The sequence below is a fragment of the Monodon monoceros genome, unplaced genomic scaffold (assembly GCF_005190385.1).
Source record: "Monodon monoceros isolate NGI ecotype Baffin Bay Population unplaced genomic scaffold, NGI_Narwhal_1 Super_Scaffold_14, whole genome shotgun sequence".
NCBI classification, from domain to species: Eukaryota; Metazoa; Chordata; class Mammalia; order Artiodactyla; family Monodontidae; genus Monodon; species Monodon monoceros.
Genome location: NW_021703770.1, coordinates 60,661,382 through 60,676,467, shown reverse-complemented (window position 1 = coordinate 60,676,467; position 15,086 = coordinate 60,661,382). Strand labels below are relative to the sequence as shown.

The 15,086-nt window shown below is 36.4% G+C and overlaps 1 protein-coding gene across 6 annotated transcripts in view; it reads right to left on the bottom strand.

The window, feature by feature from the left end:
* The window catches only part of EYA1 (EYA transcriptional coactivator and phosphatase 1), a 324,046-nt gene that overhangs the window by 89,176 nt on the left and 219,784 nt on the right, over positions 1–15,086 (bottom strand). For all 6 annotated transcript variants that reach the window (XM_029222732.1, XM_029222736.1, XM_029222735.1 and 3 more), the window contains 2 exons: positions 6,745–6,827; positions 6,142–6,328 (listed from right to left, as the gene is read on the bottom strand). In XM_029222732.1, coding sequence (XP_029078565.1) covers positions 6,142–6,328; positions 6,745–6,827 — 270 coding nt within the window. The remainder of the gene's footprint in view (positions 1–6,141; positions 6,329–6,744; positions 6,828–15,086) is intronic.

Here is a 15,086-nt window from a genome sequence, read left to right as displayed (position 1 = left end):
TCACAGGTATGGCAATTCATTTTTATTACATTCCTGGCAATATAAAAAAAGAGTGAATTTTATTTCCAAGAATTTTATAATCTCATTAAGGTTAACGCTGTACATCCCCTGGGGGTTAAAAAAAAAGAAAGAAAACAAATGGCATCAAGACAACCAAACACAAGAACGCCAAACAAACATCTGTTTTGTTTTCTCACATCTCAATAGCCTGGCTATTTCAGATACAAATATTTGTTTTGCTGACAAATGTTTCCAAAATGTTAGTTAAAATTGTTTTGCTGAAATAGTTGCTTTTCGAGCTGAACAAATTGCAAACTCTTCCAAAGTCCACAAGGCATCTGTGGAGCAAATATGGCCTAAAGATTTGCAAAACCGCTCACTTGGCAAAATATAGGAGTCAAAATGGAAGCTTACTGCAAACCTCAGGATCATATCTATAGCGAACAGACGTAGACATGTTAGGTAGTATAGATGTGGCCCAAATTTCCTACATTCACAGGGAAGACTGCCGGCAGTTTAGTTTTTCATCCTGTCACACTGAATTCCTGTGAGAGCTCAGAGCGCTCCTGCCACTTTGCACAAGAATGTTCCCCTGTTTTTCATGCGCTTTGCTCTACTTTCCTGGGCCTTGGCAAGGATCAAAGAAGCAAAGGGAACAAATGGTTTCCCATGCATATTGAATTCCCTCTTATACTGATTTTTCCTCTGTCACTTGAAATTCAATATTGGCAAGATTCCTGTACATCACCTTAACCAGTAAATTGTCTGCATGCAGTCAGAGCATGAAAAGGTAGATTTCAACATCAAGTTTTTTGTAAGAAATTCAAATGAACAAATCCTTTGAAAAAGGAACTTTTCTATAGCATCCGTGCTAAAATTCGTTCCTGATACATAATTAGCTTTTATTTCACATTAACCTAAAATGATGATTTATCATTTACTTTTATCCCTCTCTCTCTGATTGCTTTGTACTATTTTAAAAATACGATGTTACAGGTGAATAGCCCTTTCATAAGAATTTGGCCTCAAAATTCCTGATTAAGTTAATAACACCTAACATTTACTGAGCATTCAAGAGCTATGTGCCTCTTTTTCCTCATCTGTAAAATGAAGACATATAGTACCTAATTCATGGGTATATTTATAAGGTTGAAGGTAATATAATGTAAAGCTCTAAACATAGTAATTGTGTTTTTATTATGTATTATTATTATGATCACTGTCATAATTATTATGAGATGTTCTAAGATTTTGGACAAGAAAAATGTTTTCAAGCCAAATTATTTAAATATAGCACAGTAATTGGATTACAAATGAGTGCTCATATTTTGACATATGATAAAGAAAAACATTTTTTAAAGAATGGCTTAAGTGTTCTTTTGATAAACATCAATTAAAAAATTCCTTCATGAATAACTCTCGAGTGGTTAAATTATTTTTTACCACTTTTAAAAAAATACATATTCAATTATGTTGGTAACAACACGCCTTAAGATTTTAGGGTTCAGTACAAGGAAATAATATACTCTTTACACTTCAGTGGCTAGGAGGGATGAGGGTTTAGATATTAGCACAAAAGGGAAACATCCTAAAATGCCTTTTTCTTTTTTTTATTTCTTACCTCTATGTTTTTAAACATAGAAGAAAATCAGTAACTTTGCAAAGAAAAATATTTTAAAAAGAAATTTAAAAGAAAATTTTCTTTTAAAAGTTTAAAAGAAATTTTAAATGAAATCCATCATTTAAAAATTAAAGTAATATTGGATTTAATTTTAATATTACTTAGATTTGGATAAGGAAAAAAAAAAGAGTTGACTGTGACCAAAATTATCTTATATGGACAGTAGAATTTGAATGGACCATGTAATAATACCCTTCTCTCAGAAACTAAACACATTTTCTAAGAACTGAAAGCCATTTAATTAGGAGGATGTGAATAACTATGACTGTAACAAATGATTCTTACTGTATAGCATCAAATTTCTAAAATTTTTCTCTGATAGGATGTTTATAAATATACACCTCTTTTAAAGGGAGGGCTTCAATGGTAATGAAAATAAAAATATTTTGAACTAAATGAAAATAAAAAAAAACCCTATCAAATATTGTGGTATGCAACAAAAGCAGTGCTTAGAGGGAACTTCATAGCATTGAATGTGTATATTAGAAAAGAAGAAAGACTTAAAATCAATCATCTAAACTTCAAACCTTAGAAAACTGGAAAAAGAGGGGCAAATTAAATCAAAAGTAGGCAAAAGAAGGGACTTCCCTGGTGGCACAGTGGTTAAGAATCCACCTGCCAATGCAGGGGACACGGGTTCGAGCCCTGGTCCGGGAAGATCCCACATGCCGTGGAGCAACTAAGCCCATGCGCCACAACTACTGAGCCTGCACTCTAGAGCCCATGAGCCAGAACTACTGAGCCCGCGTGCCACAACTACTGAAGCCCGCACACCTAGAGCCTGTGCTCCTCAACAAAGACAAGCCACCCCAATGAGAAGCCTGTACACCACAATGAAGGGTAACCCCTGCTCGCCGCAACTAGAGAAAGCCCACGTGCAGCAACAAAGACCCAATGCAGCCAAAAATAAATAAATAAATAAATAAATATATATATATATAAAAGTAGGCAAAAGAAATACTAAATAACAGAGAAGCCAATGAAATTGAAAACAGGGAAACAGAGAAAAATCAATAAAACTAAAAATTGGCTCTTTGAAAAGGTCAATAAAATTAATAAAACTCTAGAGGGTTAACCAAGACAAGAAGAGAGAAGATTAAACTTACTAATATCAGAAATGAAAGAGGGGGTCCATCATTAGCAAGCCCATGGACGTTAAAAGGATAATAAAAGAATATTATGAACAACTCTATGCCCCAACATTTTCTAGATCATAACATTAGAGAAAACCTATGGTTTGGCAATGAGTCTTTAGATACAAAACCAAATGCATGTTCCATGAAAGAAAAAAAATGATAAGATGGAGTTCATTCAAATTAAAAACTTCTGCTCTGCAAAAGGTAATGTTAAGAGAATGAAAAGACAAGACACAGACTGGGACAGAACAACATCTGATAAAGGACTTGTATCCAAAATATACAAAGAACTTTTAAAATTCAACAATAAGAAAACAAACAACCTGATTAAGAAGTGGGCAAAACATCTGAACAGATACCTCATCAAAGAAGATACACAGATGGCAAATAATTACATATTTCATTAGGAAAATGCAAATTAAAACAATTAGATACCACAACACACCTATTAGAATGGCCAAAATTTGAAAACTGACACCACCAAACCCTGGTGACAATGTGGAGCAACAGGAACTCTCATTCTTGCTGGTAGAAGTGCAAAACGATACAGCCACTTTGGAAGACATTTTAGCAGTTCTTATCAAACTAAACATACTTTTACCATACAATCTAGCCATCAGACTCTTAGGAATTTGCCCAAATGAGTGAAAACATATGTCCATACAAAAACCTACACAAATGTTTATAGTAGCTTTATTTATAATTGCCAAAATTGGAGGCAACCAAGATGTCCTTCAATGGGGAGTGGAGAGGCTGGCACTGCTAGCTGAAGAGTAGGCACTATTTTCTTGAATCCAATAAGTAAATTAAAACATTGGTGAATGATCAGATAAATCTCACTATGTTTCTCAAGTAGATGGATTCTTACATATCTCCAGATGATGTAAATTGTATTTTATTAAGACAGTCAATGCATGACTAATAAACTCATTTTTTTTAAATGAATGCAAAGGCACTGTTTTTAGTTTTTAAAATTTGAGAGTAAGCTTTCATATGCAAGTTATGTTATTTTTAATGTATTACACATGCCTAATGAAAAGAGGATAAAGTTTTCAATATTTAATTACAAACATATTAAAATAAGTTTTGAACTTAAGATTCATGAGGAGGTACATATTTATAAGTAATACTGCATAATATCATGGACTTGAAAGATTACTATTGTTCATACCAATTTTAAAATGCACAATTAAAAATAAATGAGTCCCTACATGTTTACCCTGAAAAAGCCTTACAAGGCTATCTTATTTGTTCATTATGACATAACGATTCTATGAACAATAAGGAACAGATATAAAGTATGGAAGAACTCATGTACTGTGGATTCATCTGTACTGCGTAATTCCATGAAACTGAAAGGCAGAAACCTGGTCATACATAAGATCAGATAATGACTAGAATTTAACTTTCCAGTTTTAGAAAATACTGACTTTAAACCCAATAGACTATTAAAAGAAAAAAAACACCTGAAATAACTTCAACAAAAATAGACATTCATTATTTTAACTATTTTTTATTTCAATCTTGAAACAAAAACATTAGGTTATATGCGATAAATCATTCCTTCTAATTCTTTAGTTTAATGATTTTTATGTACTTTATCACCAACACTTACTTTTCATCAAGAAGGATAAGTCTATACTTTTACACATGACTAGTAAGAAAGGAAAGTTAACGCCAAACAACTTAGGCTGAATCCACAATCTTACCACAAAGTTTAAAAAAAAAAGACTAAATTTTCCTTGAATTTTTAAAGTAATCCACATTTCTTTTTCAATGTGTAAACTCACTGAACTTTCCACTCCTAACTATGTAAGACAAGAAAGGCTGATCCTTACACATGCGTTTTAGTGAGAAGCGGTGAATATAAAAAAATCTGAAAAATGCTATTTCCTCCCCATTTCAATTCATTCCTATTCTGTAGCCATAAAGATACTGAAATTGAAATAAGTACCTAAAACACTAAGCATTTATTCAAATAAAACCTAAGATAGATCATTCAATCTTAAAATTATATATACCTTTCAAAAATTATAATTTCGCATTGTTTCCCGTCTGGCGTGGCTTCGTGCCCACTCATCCCCACTCTCTCACACAGCATCCCTTTTATAAATAAAATTCACTCAGAACAATGTCAAGTTTCAGAGATAAAGTTTTATGATATGTCCAAAGGGCCTTTTTTTAAAGCTCTAATCAACCTTAATTTAAGAAACATGATTAAGTCTTCCCCAGTTTGTTTTATTCTGTTCTCTTCACAACGAAAATGTCATGAATTAAGTAAAATTATTCTGCTGTCTCCTTTTCTCAATCTCTTATTCCACAGACCCTAAAGAGTTTTTCTATTTCTCACTCACATAGCTATCCTCATTTCAAAATTCCATTTGATCCTTGAGAAGCTTGCACGGACCCAGGTGGTTCATGTAAAACACTGGGATACGATGGACAGTCCTACCAAATCAAACTTCTAAGGTTTCTCAAACCTTAGAAAACTAGAAAAAGAGGGGCAAATTAAATCAAAAGTAGGCAAAAGAAGGGACTTCCCTGGTGGCACAGTGGTTAAGAATCCACCTGCCAATGCAGGCGACATGGGTTCGAGCCCTGGTCCGGGAAAAACATTCTAGTTTTCTAAGTGCGAGAGAAAAACGAAAGAAACCTAGTTAGAGACCAATTCAGGAAATTAAGCATACAATATTAAGAGTTCCAGAAAGAATTAATGGAGGGGAAGAAATGCTAAAAGCATAGCAGATAAACTTCCAGAGATAGAGAGACTTGCATTTGAAAGGGCCCCTCAAAGGTTGTGCAGGAGTACAAATAATGCCCACCCTCAGATACATTGTTAAAAAGTTCACAGCAAGTCAGGAGTGGGAAAGGTTAGGCCAGGAGAATCACTATTTTCCATGATCAACCCTTTGATGCTATTTGATTTTTTTGAAAAACATTAACTGTTTCATGATGATAAACATTAAATTCGAGGTGATGTCATTTATCTTCATATTCATATGTCAACAGTTATAATTATAGGTCAGCATTATAGCTAAACATTTATACTTATGCATCTAAAAAGCTATATATATCTTGAAAATTGAGTATAGGTACGACTAAACAAAATCTCTATTTCATGTACTTTTGAAGTTATGCACTTTGTACTAAAATTTTTAAGCAAGTAAAAATAAAGCTAAGGTCACCATCACGCTGCTTGCCTTAAGGCCTTGCCAAAACTTGTCAAAGGTATGCGACCGCTGTCGTGAATATATGACTGTGGAAAAATGCATCTCAACCACCAGAAACACAGCGTGCAGGACTAATAAAAATGCACGTAATTACCTGCTGTGGGATCTGTCACTGCTTGGCTGGTGATGCCAGATGGCGGTTCCTGAAGCTGGTAAGTGGCATTCGTGGACGGCGTCGTTGGGCTGCTGTTGCTACTTGTCATGTAATGTGCCGGGTACGGCGAGCTGTTGTAATACTGTGCATACTGACCCTGGCCAAAGCCGGGATACGATGGATAGTCCTACCAAATCAAACCACACAAGAGCAACCTGTCAGAATACGGCTGCTGCTTAGCGTTTTCAGAACGTAACCGTGAATGTGTTTGCACTTCCGTCTTCTCTGACTTCACAAAGGGACACACAAGCACACGCTGACTGAAGTGAGCAGTCTTGCAAACCAGTTTTATGTAAGATCAGATTCCCTCTTCATATTTCTATTCCATGATTTCTAGGTAAAATTCAACCAGTCTGAGAACCAAACAACTCACCATATAGAACCGCTAAAGAGATTTTTGAAGGAGGGGAAAAAAAAAAAAACTATTAGAAGGCTTAAGAAAGGTCTTGCTTATAGTGTAATATAAATGGATCTTTCTTTACCTAAGAAAATCATCTGTGCATTTCTTTACATTTCAGAAGTTAAACTGGCTTTGAAAATTACCTGCTGTGAACTGTTAAATCCAGAGGAATTCGTGAGTGAATTATTTCCTGTATATAATCCTGATGATGTTGTAAAACTGCTACCTAAAAAATGAAAAGAAATATGGTTGACTAAGCCATGCCAAGTAATGTGCCTATAGGAAATTATTATTTAGATAAAGCAGGGTTGGAGTTCACTGCAAATGTGTTTGGTTTATCTTTGAAACCAGAATCCATTGCCATGGCTAAAATTTTGTTTTCTTAAAATGGTTGACAATTTTAGTTTCACTATACTACAAATAATTAAAAAGTACAGAGGTTTACATTTCTGAGGACATGAGGAACTCATATAAACTATGGACAAAATTATACATTTGTGCAAAAATATTAGACACTGAGCTTTCCATTTCAATTTGTAAAACACACCAGGATTTTTCATGTCTTTAAATACGCTTATTGTAAAGTAACAGGATCAGACTGAATGATCTTTAAAGTTCCTGCTAGCTCAAAAACTATGATGCTACTTCCAAAAATGCAAAATGCTTTCCAACTTGTACTTGCCATTTGAATGGCCACCGAAAAAGCTGGTTATTTCATTTCACAGAAGAATGAATGGAAACACTTGACGTATTTGATAAAAACAAAGATCAAATAGGAACATGACCAGTGTTTTATGTATTACATGTGCTGTGTAGGCAACATCCTGTTTGTTGAATGTCTCTGTGTCAAAAGATACAGCAGGCGTTGTACAGGATTCAAGCCAAAGAGCAAATCTTGGTCCCCTCCTTCAATGGATTTACTATCTTACTGTTTAACCACGCAAAGTGACAACACACCATTTTCTTCTTGAAGTATAGTTGATTTACAATGTTGTGTTAATTTCTGCTGTACAGCAAAGTGATCCAATTATACATACATATACATTTTTTAATATTCTTTTCCATTATGGTTTATCTCAGGAAATTTAATATAGTTCCCTGTGCTATACAGGACCTTGTTGTTTATCCATTCTATATGTAATAGTTTGCAACTGCTAACCACAAACTCCCACTCCATCCCTCCCCTACCCCCCAACCCCTTGGCAACCACAAGTCTGTTCTCTATGTCTTTGAATCTTTCTGTTTCCTAGATACGTTCATTTCTGTCATGTTTTAGATTCCACATATAAGTGATATCATATAGTATTTTTCTCTTTCTGACTTACTTCACCTAGTATGATAATCTCTAGGCCCATCCATGTTTCTGCAAATGGCATTATTTTGTTCTTTTTTAAGGCTGAGTAGTATTCCATTGTATATATATATATATATACACCACATCTTCTTTATCCATTCATCTCTTGATGGACATTTAGGTTGTTTCCATGTCTTGACTATTGTGATAGCACTGCTATGAACATAGGGGTGCATGTACCTTTAATAATACACTATTTCTGATGAACATTTTGGCAAAGGTTTTTGAAAAGATCAGGGACTTGCAAACGTGTAAAAAATGGCATTCATACACAACAAAATGGGAATTTAAATAAGACAAGCTATTGGGCTATTTGCTCATGATCAAGAAATTTTATATATCATTTAACCCAGCAATTTTATTGCCAGGCTATCTAAGAAAATATGGATTTATACAATGAGGTAGTTAGTAAAGATATTCTTCAGTGTTATTTCTAATAACAAAACATAGAGAGCATCCCCAAGTTCTAAATAGGTGTTATTTGGAAAATGGAATATTATGAAGATATTGAAATAGTATCATAATGATGTTTAAAGACACAGGAAATTTTTTCATACTAATTTGTTAAAATAAAAACTAAAGTAACAAAAATGTTCTTTGTGATCTCATCTGAAATATTTTTAAAGCATAAAATATTTCCAGAAAGCACAAAAATCTCAGAATCTATGGAGGGGTGCAATCTATGGTCACATAATATTCATGGAGCCAATGTACATTTTAAAATTTTCTACTCAGAACTGTGTTACTTCTGTAAACAGAAAAACCATTTTTTTAAATTAAAACTTTATGGCAAATGAGCAGTCTAGGCAGTAAATGCGTGGTCAGTTTAAGGAGGACATCTTCGATGCGAACTGCCTAGTCACAGATGCCTTCAGGTACAATGTGGTAGTTAATATATGCCAATTATTTACTTGCTACTGAACATTTAAGTACTGGCTAAAGAGTCAGAAAACAGAGTTTCCAGTTCATTACCTATGAGCTGTTTGGACTCTGGACAAATCACCTAACTGCTCTAAGAAATAATATCCCTAGCTGTAGAAACTCTATTTCATAGGCTTCTTAAACAGATCAAATGAAGTAATGTTTTGGAAAACATAATGAACAAGCCACAGTGACACACAAATGTTCGGAACCGTTACCGCTTATTCCAGTAAACGTTTCTAAAATTCTCCACCGTATTTATCTTTTCCCTCTTTTGACTTTCCCAAACTAGATAAATATGACTTAATCTCTTTGCATATCTAAAATTCTTTTCCTACTTATTTATCAAGCATCTACGCACTTTGAAAACCCAATCAGAGGATTTGTTATTTTTGGGTGTAGGGTATCCTTTCTGGTAGGTTCCAGTACTTTTTTGTTCAGCAGTTAGTTGTGATTCCGGTGTTCTTGTAAGAAGAGGTGACAGCATGTCCTTCTACTCCGCCATCTTGAGCTAATCTCAAGGATTTGTTACTTTTATTAAGAGGGGAAAATATTTCCTAAGATAGTTTTAAATGTAGTTATTACAGACTCATATTTGAGGTTTCCTCATTTGTAAATTTTAGGAACATTGGTTGTTCAAAGTGCCCAGAACACCTATCACAGATAAGCTGCGAGCTCTCACACAACCACTACTTGTTTCACCACAAACGTAGGGGCAACAACAGACAAGCTTTTCATATTAATGATCATTTGCACGTGGCAACCACATACTTATTAAGCAAGTATTAAATATAGGGCTTGTGGTGATAATTACAAGAGGACAGAAGATACAGGCTTGGACTTCTAGGACTTACCAGGTTAACATTAGTTCTGTTTTTTTTTTCTTTTTAAACATTGGACTTCATGGGCATATGATTCATTCATTATTTGTATATCAGTGAACAATTAACATTAAATCTGTATCTATACCTACATATCACAAACTTATAATGAGCATTTAAAAAATTCCTTATAAAAATTCAAATTTATTCTGGGTAAGAGTGTGAATATCAATACTTTTGAAAACTGTATTATAGGAAATACAGGAAATTTTACAGGAAATTTTATAGGAAAAATTACTTTGGGTTATGACTTTCATTTAAACTACACATTTTTAGGTTATGACTTGCTACTTTCGTTTATACTACACATTTTTGAACAATAAATAGTGACCTCAATAATCCCCATCCACCAAGAAAATGAATTAAGATATAGAAAATATATTTTAAAAATGGACGTTTTTATTCCATAACTTATTCCCTGGAACAAAGTAGAAAAGACCATGGAAGCTATATTGGCACATATAGGCCATTGGGGTCTGACCAAGTAAATCACTGTTCAGTACTCTAAATGGTACCCCAGTGACTTCCCAGACTTCATGCTACTTCGACGGCTGTACGTTAGCTGGAATTCAACATAAGTTATACTCATTTACTGGCTGACTGCAGACTGAGATTCCATTCCATTTCACATGCAGGAGTTTAACAGCACTCCAGTGGCCTACGAGACTTAATGCAACTTCCACAAGGATCTAACTTACGTCAGGCAGAGATGGACATGCGGGAGAATCAGGCTCAGGAAGTATTAATTTTTAACCCCAGAATCAGATCTGCAGGGCTGCCCCACCCGCCTCCACGAAGGACTTAGGAAAGAGAGCTGATAACTTTTAGTCCAGGCCACCAGCACTGGATTTCTTCAACAGCCTGCTTCCTGGTCTCCTGCCCATCTTCCGGCCCCTACAGCTCATTCTCCACACCAGCAGTAGAATACTTTCTCTAAGGTGCATATCTCATCTTCTCACTCCCTTGTTAAAAAAGTAACTGCCCCCTATTAGCCTCAGGATCAAATTCAAACTCCTTACCAGGGCTTATTTATTAGGCCCTACTTGGTCTGACTGCAGTTTCTCTCTTAGATTTCTTTGATCTCTTCCCAGGAACTCCCAGCCCTCACCCACCCAGATACACATTCCAGCCTCATACAAGGGAAGCAACACTTGGTTCTCTGAAGGTTACTCTTTGCACCTCTCCCTCCCTCCCCACTCCCACTATATCCTGGCTAACTTCTAATCAGCTTCCCAATTCAGCACAGACTAGAAACTCCTTTCCTCAGAAAAACCTTCCCTGAATTCTCCTCTTCTCCTCTTTCCTCCTAAGCCTGGGTTACTGAATTTCTCTCTGTCTCCTTCTCCTTCTCTGTGATGTTTATATTTTATATATATGACATATATGAACAATAAAAATGGAAAACATGCATTGAATGCTTACTATATGTTAGGAATAAGTTCATCTTTCACATGCTTTATCTATCAAAATAACTCGATACTATAGGGAACCAGAGGGTTAGGTTAGGCTAATATAGCTTCCATGGCATGGAAGTGAAATTAAACATAGCTCCGTCTGGTTTTAGCGTCTATACGATGCTCTCTCGTGTCCTCTTACCCTGTTCTCTGTTGCTTTATGGGAAGATCTGAAGTTTACTAAAGTGTTCCCAGGGATCATTCTACAAGGATGAAAACAAACAAACAAAAAACCATAGGAAGCAAACATAGAATCAAAATAGAAGTGACAAGAATAATCATACTTAAAACATATCAAGGGCTTACTCTGAGCCAGGCCAATCAAATATTTTACATGTTACAACTCACGAGCTCTCACAACCACCCCTCAGGAAGGTACTATTATACCCCATTTTACAGATTAAGAAGCTGCCCAAGATCACAAGCAAGTGTGGCAGACCTGGGGTTCAATCCCAGGCCATCTGGCTCCAGAGTTGAAGTTTGCCGTGTACTGCCTCTCAAAGTAACCAGGGTTCTTTTTCCTTTAATATACATTTTTTAACCAACATATTCAACATACGGCTAACTGTCTGTCACGGAATCACCAGGAGGTGTTTGTTAAATGGCACAAATCTGGGCCCCTCCTCAGACACAGAAATCACCATCTTACTGAGGCAGGAGGGGTAGGATGTGACCTGAAAACCCACAGGTTTACTGAACACCTAAAGCCCCTGATTTCTAGCCACTATGTTTTAGTACCAATTCAACTGGTGTTTTAGCAACTGCTTCAAAAACCCCCACTACTATAAGTTTTGTTTTTACACTAAGAAAGTAATCACACTCACCAGGAATTTAAAGAATGGAAGCGTCTCAGAGACTGTTTTGGGTATTTGTGGCCCTTGAGCTGGGCTAAACAAAGCTCATAGGGAGTAAAGGGTCTGATAGCTGATCTGACACAGATTGGGTGCCAGTATTACCAGATGAATTTCACCAACACCACAAAGGCAAAATGGCAATGACAGTGCTCCTAAGAAAGCGTCCGTGTGTAGCTACTAAACCCACTTCCTACTCTACACAGGCCTGGGAGACGAGGCACATTTGTGTAGAAGGCCACCACGTACCAGACTTAAGCATGTATGCTACAGGGGAGAAAGGGCAGGACACGACCAGGAAAAACAGACCTCCTCCTTCCATTAAGATCCATCCTCTTGAGAGTTTCTGTTCGATTCACAAGAGTCTTCACTTACAACGTTAGGTCACAGAATTAGGCTTAGTATTGAGAATTCATTTATCAAAATAATATAGAAGTATTTTCCTTCCTAGATCCAAAAGATTTTACATGAAAAGTCACCTCTAGGTAAAGAGAACAGAAATATTCTATGATAAATTGTTTTACATTTTATGTAACAAATCATGAAAATTCCCCAAAGTAGAAAGAATTCCCATTTCGAATCCATTATTTCTCACTCAAGGAGTTTGGCAGAGATTGGTCCAAATGGAGCTCCAATAATGCCCAATAGTATTCTTGGTAGAGTTTGGAATTAAGTTACCTTCCAAGCAGGGTGGCAGTGGTGATACTTTCTCCCCCACTAGTGAAAAGGAAATCTTATCTGTTTAAATAGTTCACTATTGTGAAAAATCATAGCCATTCTTCTTTTCTGGCATGGAGGGGAGACACTCATTTCCAGACTAGAACACTGGAAAAATCTTTCCTTTCAGAACTTCTCTAGGAGACAAAATTATTTTTCATTCCATTGTCTTCTTTTTAAAGTTGAAAATTTTTATATTCTGAATGGGAAGATTATATATGTTATATTATGAAAAAAACAACAACAAACCTTTCCAAGTTAGTTCAGTCCACAGCAACTACTGGCACATCTAATTGGCACGCTTACTACTCTAGAGGGTGTTGCGGACCAAAAGAAGTGGGTGTCATGAGTCTATCCTTTGAGGAAAGTTTAAAAACACACAATCTCATGAAAGCACCACCAGGAAACATTAGCTTGTGTTACCTACATGAGCATCACAAGTTCTGACATGGAGCTGCTCAGTCAATGAAAACATCTGATTAGACTGAGAAGGACAATACACAGAAGATACACAGAAAATGTCAAGGAGCGTATTCCTGGTACACAGTGAGTATAAACTATCCAAAGGAGAAGATGTGAGAGTGAAAGGTTTATAGGGAAGTAGGGAAAGAGACTAAAGGTAGGTGACAGAAGTTTCTTGATCATTTAAGAAAAGGATAACAGTTCAGCAAAATGACATGCTTTATCAGAAAAACCCAGGAATCTGAATATTGATCATACCAATATTAGCATATTGGGACGTGGGAAATGTTATGATTCTGACTTTCCTTTTAAGGACTGGAGGAGGTGTTATAAATGCAAAGATATTTTTGTTTATATGACTGGGCCTGGAGATGGGGGTGGGTTAGCGTTTGGGGTGGAGAGGTGGGGATGGAGGTGCCCAGGAGAGGAATATGCTCACCAAGCTACTTTCCAAGGCTTGCCTGTCCACAACTCACTACGTGCATTCAGGATGGGGTCCCCGCTATCCTGAAAACTCATCTTATTCATTCTTGCTCCTCTTATTTAATGCTTCCCTCCGTCAATCCCCATTTCCCATCCTTCATGATCTGGCTAATGTCCTATCTTCCCAATAAGCTTTCCCTGACCGCTCTTCTCTGCACTGGTTTTACCTTCTGGGAACTCGAGCTCACTAATGACTGATACCATTGTTCTCAGAACAGTCTTCATTGGCCTTGCTTTTATCCTGACCATAAGTTCCTTAAATTCATGTGTTTTACTTATTCACCTGTCTCACATGGACAAGGAGAAACCACGTCTGACTTTGAAGGGTTTCGTGTAGGCTCCAGTAGGAGACAGAACTGGTACTTGAGTTTCAATCCAGGATGGTAATGACAACAGGGTCCAGTGAGAATAGGACTGTCATAAAGAAGCAGGTGTAGTAACAAGAGGAAATCTTTCCACAATTGTGTGTGTGTGTGTGTGTGTGTGTGTGTCTGGTAATGATGGCAGAAGGCTGTTTGGAAGAGCGATTTGAAGGCCCATCTCTCAACTGAAAAAGACAGTGGGGAAAGGAAAAATAACCAAATAATAATTGTTTATTTCTCAGATTTTATCTAAAGGACACACACTTTACTGGTTTCTTTTAAACTGGATGATATATGAAGGCCTAGCTTTAAAGATTAGATTATAGGGGCTTCCCTGGGGTCGCAGTGGTTGAGAGTCCGCCTGCCAATGCAGGGGACACGGGTTCGTGCCCCGGTCTGGGAAGATCCCGCATGCCACGGAGCGGCTGGGCCCGTGAGCCATGGCCGCTGAGCCTGCGCTCCGCAGTGGGAGAGGCCACAGCAGTGAGAGGCCCGCATATCACACACACACAAAAAAAATTAGATTATAATCACTACTTTAGATGTAAATTACATGAAGAATATTAAATACAGGACTTAGAAGCACCTTCTGGAAGGATTTAAGATATGTCTGAATTTCCGGAAAGAAAATCCAGCAGGGTTTTAAATCAAATAAAATATTAAATTAATTAAGCATCATGAATTTTGAACAGCTCATAAAATATCACTGATCTAGCTCAGATATTGGTATTTCATGGCTACATGAATGAAAATAAAAGCCTTGCTTGCAGATGAAAAATCTCAAATTTAGAACACAATAACATCCTATGATTTTACAGTCCATTTATATTTCAGTATTTCCACATCCATTGTCTCAGGTTATTTCCCACATCAGTATGTGAGGTAGGATCCTTGTCAGAGAGAGAATGGTGATTTCTTGGCCCAAGGACTCTGAGTTAGGCAATGGCCATTATCTCCACTTCCAGGCCACCATTTACCATTCTACCACACAAAACGCACC